The sequence below is a fragment of the Balaenoptera borealis genome (genome assembly GCF_965194805.1).
Source record: "Balaenoptera borealis genome assembly, chromosome: 1".
Classification (NCBI taxonomy): domain Eukaryota; kingdom Metazoa; phylum Chordata; class Mammalia; order Artiodactyla; family Balaenopteridae; genus Balaenoptera; species Balaenoptera borealis.
Genome location: NC_138860.1, coordinates 77,738,110 through 77,748,515, shown reverse-complemented (window position 1 = coordinate 77,748,515; position 10,406 = coordinate 77,738,110). Strand labels below are relative to the sequence as shown.

The following is a 10,406-nucleotide window of genomic DNA, read 5'->3' as shown; positions in this document are numbered from 1 at the left end:
CCCTCAAGGACCAGGCCCCCTGCCCCCATGTCTTCCCTACATCCCAACCTCCCTCCCCCACCATCTACCTCACAGGCAGGCAGTGTGGCGATGAAAAAAGATGGGGAGTAACAATCTGAAAAATTGAACACCTATCAAATGCAAAATAACAATAAACCACAGAGCCACACTCATCCTCCCACCCCCTCCCCATCCTCCTGCCCTGCTTACAGCAAAGACCCCAACACAACTCCCAGGGTTCTCCTCCCCCCGCGGGGCCTGGAGCTGCCGGCAACCTGAGTTGACCTCAGAGCTCTCCCCAGCCTCCCTCAATCATCATGCCTCATATACACACACGGACGATTTCTTGCCACCTTTGAATCACTGCACAAATGTAAGCGTTTGGGGTACCTAGCACTTTCCCACGCACGGTGGGACAAAAGCCCTACGAGGAAGGCAATTTTTTTCCCATTTCACAGATGACAAAATAGGTTCAGTCAAGGTTAATGATGTGTCCAGGGAATTCCCTGGTGGTCCAGTGGTTGGGACTCCATGCTTTCGCTGCCAAGGGCCTGGGTTTGATCCCTGGTTGGGGAACTAAGATCCTACAAGCTGCGCAGCCAAAAGAAAGAGGTTAATGGTGTGTCCAAGGTCACCAGGACTCGGACCCAGGTCTACTGGCCCCAAGTTCAGTAGAATTAGTAGTTCTTCCCACCACTCCATGCTTTTAGCTCCTCCTCTTTATCACACGCTATGTCCTTTTTAGGTACACCCCCTAGGTGCATAAACTGAATCCCTGAGTGAACACTGGGTCTGGGGGCCCCCAGAGTCCAGGACCCTGGAATGACAGATGCAGAGGAGGCAGACAGAGGTGGTCCCAGAGCACTCTCCCACCCCCATGTACCATCAACCCTCAGCTTGCACTGGGCACAGCCTGGGCTGGGTGCTTCAAGGATGGAAGTTGCAGGGTTGAAGTATCTGAGCCGAACTGCCTAAAAAAACAGGGAGGCCGGGAACAAGGATTTGGTTTCTCTCTCCCATCTCCACCCCACCATGGTTCCCTTCTGCTTCTACGGTCTCTCCAGGTTCTGCTTCTGTTTTTCTCAATGTCTCACCCTTGGGGAACCAGGCCTCCCCATTTCAGTAACAGTCCCTCATCTCTCTAGCTGTTTGTCGTGTCTCCCCTCCTTGTCTTCCTGTCTCCAGTATTTTTTTGTTTCCTCACAACAGTCCGCACTCTGCTTCCCCCATGTCTGTATATCTCCGCCCTGTCTTGAGGCCTCCCTCAGGACCCTCTCCCAGTATCAATACCTATCCATCCCTGAATATCCATGTTTTCTCCACGTCCATAATTCACCCAGGTCTGTGTCTCCCTAACCATCTCCTCTTTTCATGTCTCTCCCCATGTCTCTATCCCCCTGTATCTTGCATCCCCGAATCTTCCACAAAGCCTTGGCAACGTGGCAATTCTGCTCCCATCTTCTCTCTTCTATCTCTCTGTCTCCCCTACATCTCCATCTCCCCGTAATGAGTCTTCCCATTTCTCTACATCTTCCCCATGTCTGTAACCTCATGACTCTGTTTTCTCATCTTGTTTCTCTCTGTGTGTGTCTCGACATCTCCCCACGTCTCCCCCTTCATTTCCTCTGCTTCTTCTCCACCTCCCATTTGTTCCGTATCTCTCCTCTCCTCCATGGCCCTCTCTGTCTCCCAATTTTCTTGGATGGGGTGGAGGGCAAGAGGGTGGGGGAGGTAGGATTGTTGTTGCTGGGGGCTCATTAGGTAGAGATTGGTTTTTAATCAGCACCATGGCAATGATGATGCAAGAACTGAGATGCCACCTGATCCCCTGCCCCCCAGCCCCCCTCCTCAAGCCTCCTTTCCCCTCCAGCTCAGCCAATCTGCTGGCGCCTGGGCACCTGTCTGGGCCTGCCCAGGTGGGAGTTGGCACCTCCCAGACCTGGGGGTGGGGGAGCTTGGGGAAGAATTACAGGACTCCCCTTAGGGAATGCCTTACCCTGGAGAAAGCCCAGAAAAGGTTGATCAGCAACAGGGAAATGGCAAATGCTTCCAAAAGCCTGCATGTGGACTGTGCTCCCACTAAGGTCCAGACACATTACATGCATTATCTCACTTAATCTCCATGGCAACCTAAGCGGCAGCTATATCTAATCCCATTTTACAGAAAAGGAAGGTTGAGGCTCAAGAGGTTGAGTTACTCATCCAAGGTCACACAGCCGACAAAGCTTTCTTCACTGTAGCACTGTAGCCGTCTCTGGAGTCCTCCCAGCCATGGTTCATTCTGGATATTCACAGAGGTTCAATGAAGACATTCAACAGCTGAGTGGGGAAGAGAACTTCAGATACGGAAATGTAGCCCACTGCCTCTGTGCTTCCCTTGCTCCCTGCTCCTGCCACCCTGTATCACACACACACACACACACACACACACACACACACACTCAGACACGCACGCACATGCACACACAGGCTGGAGGCAGCTGAGCTATTGATGTGAACTTAATCAATGCCCATTTGCATATGATTTTGTAGCTAGTTTTCTTATTGCTCATTTGATGCCCCAGCATGCTTGAAGCCTGCCTGGGTGCCCTGCCCTCCTCCCCCAGTGTCCTTCCAACCCTGGTTCCTCCTCTCCCGGTGCTCCTGTACCCTGCTCCTTTTAGCCTTTACCTCTTTCCTCCTGAGAGCCCCCAATTCCCAGTGGGTCAGGTTGGGCCAGCCAGCCTAGAAAAACTCCTTGTAGGATCTGTGTCAGGAATCTGACCCCACTCCTCCCCTGGTGATGGGGTAGGTGGGAGGCTGGAGGCTGGGATAAGAGGGTGTGGGGTGATTGAGTCCCAGGGTGACAAGGGCAGGGGCCTGAACAGTAGTCACAGGCAGCCTGGCAAAGGGGCTGGTGGGAACCAGCTTTACGAAGAATGAGAGCTTGGTGAGGGCAAGGACTCTAGGGACCTCTTCTGCGTTTTCGTGCTGTCCACTTGCCCTTTTCTTGATTTCCCTGTTAGTACCTTGGAGAGCCTTTTTCCCAGGGAAAAGGAGATGTGGGAAGGGGCTGTCAAAGCCCAGCTGGGACTCAGAATGGGACCATGGCACTTAAACCTGGCTTGCTGGGGGCCTCTGTCCCTGCCACCTCTGGTGTGGGAGACTGAGGGGTTTCATCTGTGATCCTGCCCTGGCTCTCGCCCCAGCCCCACCCCTTCCCCAGCTCTCCATTTCTTGCTTATGAAATATGCATGGAGAACAGATGTCCCTGCTCCCCCACTCCCCGCCCCCCCCAGGGCCAGCCCCACCCCCAGCTCCCAGGGGGGTTCCCAGATCCCTCTGCCAATGGCTGCCTGGCCTTACTGTTTAATATTGATAAGGGGGGGGGGCTGGGCCAGCCAATGGAGAGCTGGGGGTGTGTGTGTGTATCTCCATATATATACATAGGGCTGGGCCAGCTCAGGTGTGTATGTGTCTGTGAGCGGGTGGTGTGTGTGTGCGTGTGAGTGCGGGTGGCCCCAGTACCTGGCCAAGCTCACCCCCTCCACCTGGGTCCTATATCCCCAACATGTGTACCCCTCTCCTATGCCCCGGAGCCTGTACAGCCACGCCACGCTGCCCCGGAGAGGTCTAGAAAGCTGGTCAATAACTTTGCAGACGGATGAGCTCTGAGCAGCCAGAGGAGACTGGGGCTGTCAACGCTGCCCCCCTGTCCTGCCAGCTTGGATCCCCTCACAGGCTCCTCCTAGGTAAAGGGGGAACCAAAGGCTGGGGAGGGGTGGGCGTGTCCCTCCCACTCTCTGGCTCAAGTCCCCTCCCAGAGCCTCCCTCTAGTTTTCTCTCACGCTGTGTCTCTCTCTGTCCCTGCACCTCCCTCTTCCCCACTTCTCCCCTTTGACTCTTTGTGCCTATCTGTTCTCAGTCGGGTTGGGGATGGCAGAAGTGGGGCAGGAAGTCCTATCCTGGATGCTTGGAATTCTGATCCTCGGAGCCTGCAACTTTGAAACCAGAAGTGGATTTTGGGGTGAGGACTGACTTGATGGGTGAATAGAAGCTGCTGCCAGGACTGGAGCTGGGGAAGACAGTGGGTCCAGGTGGAAGTGGGACTGGGGTCAGATTGGGAGCAGAAGGGGGGAAAGGAGGGCCAAGTGACCAGGGATGAAGGAACATGGGGACCAGGCAGAGGGAGAATCGGGCTGTGATAGATGTGCCGAGAACCCCATAGCTGAACTCCTGGATCATGGGGGTGGGGAGTTGGTGCACTAAACACATACTGGGAGGTGCTGACTTCGGGGCCTCCCACGCTATTGCCATCCATCTCCTCGTGTTCCTTTGGACCCTGGAATATGCGGTGTGTTCTAAATTTCAGCACTCACCCCCTTCTGTTTTGTGTTATGGCTGTGTGTGTACATGCTGTCAGATGTTGATGATCTCACACCCCCAACCTCAGAGCTTACTGTTAGTGGACTACTCATTTGAGCCTGTTTTCTGCATGGTGGGGCGGGGCAAGGCTGGGGAGTCCTGACCCCTGTGAAGATGTCCATCAGGCAGGAGAACCCGGACTGGTGAGGAAGGGGATATGGTGATTGCGAAGGAGCCTCTGTGCTTCTGTTTCTGCCACTTAAGTCCAGCTGAGCTCACAGTGAGTGGCCCACTGTTCCCACTTGACATTCCCCCACAGCAAAGCCCTTTCCCCAGCCTTTCCCCAGACCATGTTCCTGCTGCCTCTCCCTGATTACCTCTGGTCCCAGGGACAAGCAAGCTTCGCCAAGCCCCAAATGGTGGCCTCCAAAAGCTACCCCTATCCTTCTCTGCCGGCCACATCTGAACTGGCCTTGGGCTGGGGGAGGATGTGGAGTGGAAAGCTGATTATGTTCCCTTTCCCCAATCTTCCTTGCAGAGTTGCCGAAAGGGCCAGGGAATGGCAAGGGTTGAGGGTGTTGAGGACAGAGCTGGAGGAAGGGACTGTCCTGAGCAGGGGGATTGTGGAGATACAGGGGAGATATCTGTATATCAGATACCTCCCCCTGATTCTAGTGGTCGGGGTGGTAGGATCTGGTGTCTGCAAGGGTCCTGTTGTGGGGTTTGGGGGCTGGGAGGGACTGAACTGGGCAGCTGTGCCGAGCTCCATATGCCCCAGTCCACTCTACAAAGGGCAATCTGCGTGTTTATCATCCCCTCCTCTCCACACACACATACAGAAGCAGCCAGGGTGGAGACAGGCCCTGGGAGGGAAGGGATGGCAGGGCCAAGGCTTGCAATGCTCCCCTCACAACTGGGAAAGGTTTAGAGCCACAGCCAATCTCTCTTGGAGCTGTGGCTCCAGTCTCGCTCAGTTTCCACCCCACCCCCCTTTTTAATTATTAAAAAAAATTTATTGTGATAAAAACATATAACATAAAATTTACTATTTTAAGTGTACAGTTCAGTAGTGTTAATTATATTCACATTGTTGTGAAACAGAGCTCCAGAACTTTTTCATCCTGTAAATCTGAAACTCTATACCCTTTGAGCAACACCTCCCCGTCCCCACCCTCCCCTCAGCCTCTGGTAAGCACCATTCTACATACTGCTTCTATGAAGATGAATACTTAGATATATCATATAAGTGGAATCATACAAAATTTGTGTTTTTGTGACTGGCTTATTTCACTTAGCATAATGTCCTCAAGGTTCATCCATGTTGTAGAATTGTGACAGGATTTTCTTCCTTTTTAAGGCTGAATAATATTCCATTGTATGTATATGCCACATTTTCTTTATCTGTGTATCTATTGACGGACATTTGGGTTGTTTCCATATCTTGGCTATTGTGAATAATGCAGCAATGAACATGGGGGTGCAGATATATCTTCAAGATCCTAATTTCAATTTCCTTAGACATAAACACAGAAGTGGGATTGCTAGATCATATGGTAATTCTATTTTTAATTTTTAAAGGAACCTGCATACTGTTCCCATAGCAGTTACACCATTTTACAATCTCACCAACAGGGCAAAGGGTTCCAATTTCTCTCCACCCTTGCCAACACCTGTTATTTTCTGGGGTTTTGTTTTGTTTTGTTTTGTTTTTTTGATAGTAACCATCCTAATGGGTATGAGGTCATACATATCTCATTGTGATTTCGATTTGCATTTCTCTGATGGTTAGTGATGTTGAGCATCTTTTCATATGTTTGCTGGTCATTTATATATCATCTTTGGAGAAATGTCTTCAAGCTCTTTGTCCATTTTTTAAATCAAGTTATTTAATTTTTTGTCGTTGAGCTGTGGGAGTCCTTTATAATATTATAGCCTGGATATTAACCCCTTATCATCTATATGAATTGCAAATAATTTCTCCCATTGCCTTTTCACTCTGTTAATTGTGTCCTTTGACGCACAAAAGTTTGTAGGTTTGATGTAGTCCCATTTGTCTATTTTTGCTTTTGTTGCCTGTGCTTCTGTTGTCACATCTAAGAAATCATTGCCAAGTCCAATGTCATGAAGTTTTCCCCCTGTGTTTTCTTTAGGAGCTGCAGTTTTCGTTCTTACATTTAGGTCTTTAATCCTCTTGCTCAGTTGTATCCTGACCCTGTCCTTCTCATTGCTCCTCCTTTCCAGTTGCCGACTTTCTGTATCTCTTCCCTTCTCTCCATCTTTCCTCTTACTCCTTGACACCATGGCCTCCTGCCTGTCTCTCCTGCCTCACTGCCTCCACCCCTCCCCATGTTTCTGCTGTTCTTTCCCCAAGCTTACAGTACCTCCCCCTCTCCCAGCCCATCTTAAACCTTCCTCACCCCTCCCCATCTCTGAGCTGTCCCCTCCTTCCTCCCTCTGCCCTTACCGATTTCCCCTTCTCTCTTCCAGGCTCCCGACCAGAACGCTGACCATGGAACCCTGAAGTGGCTCTCACTTCCTTGAGCTCAGTGGCAGACCCCACGACCCCAGGCCCTTCCTGCCCCTCCCGCAACCAGCTTTCAGGCTCCCAGAGGGAGGGGTGGGGAGGGGATCCTGATCTCACAGGGCGAGGGGTATCCATCATGATGCTCAACTCAGACACCATGGAGCTGGACCTGCCTCCCACCCACTCTGAGACCGAGTCCGGCTTCAGCGACTGTGGGGGCGGGGCGGGCCCTGACGGGGCGGGGCCGGGGGGGCCGGGAGGGGGTCAGGCTCGCGGCCTGGAGCCGGGAGAGCCGGGCCGGAAAGACCTGCAGCACCTGAGCCGTGAGGAGCGGCGGCGCCGGCGGCGCGCCACAGCCAAGTACCGCACGGCCCACGCCACGCGGGAGCGAATTCGCGTGGAAGCCTTCAACCTGGCCTTCGCCGAGCTGCGCAAGCTGCTGCCCACGCTGCCCCCCGACAAGAAGCTTTCCAAGATTGAGATCCTGCGCCTGGCCATCTGCTACATCTCCTACCTGAACCACGTGCTGGACGTCTGAACACTGCCTGCCTCCCGCCCTGGATTCACTCCTCTCCCCGGGGCTTCGCTGGGGTCCCTCCTCACCGCTCACTGCTTGGAACGACCTCTCCTCCCTGAGCCCCTGTACCCTGGCATAGCATGTACCCACTGGCCCCGGGCCGAGGCAGAGTGCCCACCAGTTGGTCGATTGGTCGAAGGCGACTTCCTTTTACTCGCCCAGGCACCCGGAGGGCTCTTCTCGTGGGTACCTTCTACAGTCTGTGGTTGGGACCCAGCCGGTTAGAAATGTTTTTGCTTGGGTGGTGGGTATACAGTCTTGGAGTCCGCCCCCTGGTTCGCTCATGCGCTGCTGCCTCTTCTACTCCTATATCCAAATTTTCAGAGACACACCCCCCTTCCCCAGACCCCGACTCTTGTCTCCCATCCTGTCTGCACCCTGTTGCAGCTTCTCCTACCCGTGGTAGAGAGGGGGCATGGGAACAGGAAAGGGGAAGGCTGGGGTTAGAGGGGGTGGGCTTTTTCCTAGACATCTCAGTCTAGCCCTTGGGAGACAGGGGCATGGTGAGGTAACTCCTGTGAGGGGAATCTCAGTAGCTGGGGATTATGGAAAAACTCTTCCTGTTTTCTATCTTGTTCCTGAGGCTTAGCATATACAGACCTCGGATCTTACTTGGTAGTGAGTGCCTTGCCCTCTCTGAGCTATTTGGCCCCCCTCCCTATCTCCTCCTACCCCAACCATCTCAATTTTCTTCTTCTTTGTGTGCAGCTAGAGAAAGGGAACCTAGATCTTGGGGTAGGGGGTGATGTCCCCCAAATCAGCCCAGAGTATCTGCAAAAGGCCCAGGCAGTGAGTGGGCCAAATCTCATGTCTGCTTCCTCCATCCCAGTCCACCACAAAGATGTGCAAAACCCACACTGATTTCTCCCTCGGATGCAGGGGGGATGCCCTATTGTTGCCCTCTGGGAAAGCTCAGCTCTCCCGGCCCTAGGACCTCTTTATTATATTTTTTCTGCTTCCTTAAGCTGCCTTTAGCAAGGGAAGATACCCCCCTAGCCCATCCCACCTCGAGGCTCTCTGCCCTACCCCCATGTTGCTGAGCACCCCCTGCTCACTAGCCCAGGGTCCGTGGCAGAATGAAGGGCCTGAGGACCTGTGTAGAAGAGATGAGCTCACCGCACTTCCCATGCTCCCACCTCCCTCGCACCAAACTCCTAGCTCTACAAGGATATTATTTATTTACGTATTTATTTATTTATTCATCTATTTATTTACTTATTTATTTATAAATACTACTATTTATTGCCGAGTCGTGCACTTTGGGGTCGAGTGAGGGAGCTCCTGGTTGTCCTAGCCAGGTCTCTCTTGCTTCCTCCCTAGTTATTCCCTTCCCTTGCTTGCTCCTTCTGTAACTCCAGGTGTGTGTGGGGATCCCTTTTGCTCACCACACCCGTATCCCTTCCTGGGATCCATCTGTCCTGACACCCTAGTCCTCTGGGATGGCGCCCCTCCCCCACTTCCAGGGCTCCTGGATCCTTCTTCAGCTCCCTCCATCCCCAGACAATCCCACCCCAGTCCTGCCTGCTCCTTTTCTCTCTCTAGCCCTCTCCCATGACGCTCACTTCATCCTAAGACCCCCAACAGTGGGCCCTAAAGGTCTGTGTCCTGTGTCCTGTGTGTGATTTCCTCCTGTTGCAGTTCTGATTTCATACAAAAAGAAAAATTAAAGTGACCTCGTTCTAGCACCAGGTACAGCTGTGGATCATTCAATTGGGTTGGGAAGCTGGACTGCAGGTTATGATAGAGTGGGCATTGAGGGTCCTAAGCTTTGAAGGCTCTCCTGATGGGATCATGAGAGCTCACTATGGTGAGCAAATGAAAAAAGAGAGAAGAAGGGGTCACAGAGTAAAGAGGTGCAGGGGAGGGTGTAACAGGTCCCAGGCCTCTCCACCTAAAGTGCCATGTACTTCCGCCTTGGCACCCACTGAGTGAAACTTTCTGACCCCTCTGATGTGCTTCTGCTCCTGCCCTCTATGGATCAGAGAAGGAGCTGAGTGTCCCAGTGGAACCCAAGTTAAACATGTGTCTGTGGGTCCATGTTGCTGGGTTATGAAACATTTCATGCCATGGCTATGAAACATGGCCTTCCCCATTACTGTCTCTGAGCTGGATCAAAATTCCTTGCAATCACAGTTCTTGGCCCATTTTGTGTTCCCCAACTTTCAGATACTGGAGAGAACACAGTGGAGGACCTGGTACTAAGAGAAGAATAGGGAAAGGGATAAAAAGTAGTGCTGAAGGAATATCAAAGGAATCCTGGAAGGGACTCTAAAATCAATTTATAGATGAGGCAACTAGAGCCCAGAGAGGAGAAGGACCTTGCCCAAGGTCACACAGCTAGTTAAGGGCAGAGAGAAGGTTCAAACCCAGGTTCTTTTTGTCCTATGCTGCCAATGCCCCTCTGCTTCTCTGAAATGAGCCAGCCTGACAGGTGACACTCTATGGACTCCCTATTTTAACAGGAACTTTGATAAACTAGAGAGTATTCAGAGTTGTGTGGCCAAGAAGGCAAAAGGTCTGGAAACAGCTTCACAGAAGGAATAGTTGAAACACTGAGGATATGTGTCTTTACAAGAATAGATTTAGGGACAAGATGATACCCATCTTCAAATATTGAAAGAAAAAACAAAAACAGACATTCTATGTGGTCCCAGGAGGCAGAACAAAGACCAGTAGGTGGAAGTGATAGGAAACAGATTTTTTTTTTTTTTAAAGATTTATTGATCGATTGATTGATTACTATGTTGGGTCTTCGTTTCTGTGCTAGGGCTTTCTCCAGTTGCGGCAAGCGGGGGCCGCTCTTCATCGCGGTGCGCGGGCCTCTCACTATCGCAGCCTCTCTTGTTGCGGAGCACAGGCTCCAGACGCGCAGGCTCAGTAGTTGTGGCTCACGGGCCCAGTTGCTCCGCGGCATGTGGGATCTTCCCAGACCAGGGCTCGAACCCGTGTCCCCTGCATTGG

At 52.2% G+C, this 10,406-nt stretch overlaps 1 protein-coding gene across 1 annotated transcript; it reads left to right on the top strand.

The window, feature by feature from the left end:
* The first annotated feature begins 3,428 nt into the window (after positions 1–3,428).
* On the top strand, positions 3,429–9,133 carry NHLH1 (nescient helix-loop-helix 1). The gene is made up of 2 exons (XM_082344762.1): positions 3,429–3,731; positions 6,832–9,133. Exon 2 carries the CDS (start codon positions 7,005–7,007, stop codon positions 7,404–7,406), a length of 402 nt encoding a protein of 133 aa, XP_082200888.1. The 5' UTR covers positions 3,429–3,731; positions 6,832–7,004; the 3' UTR covers positions 7,407–9,133.
* Positions 9,134–10,406: the final 1,273 nt, after the last annotated feature.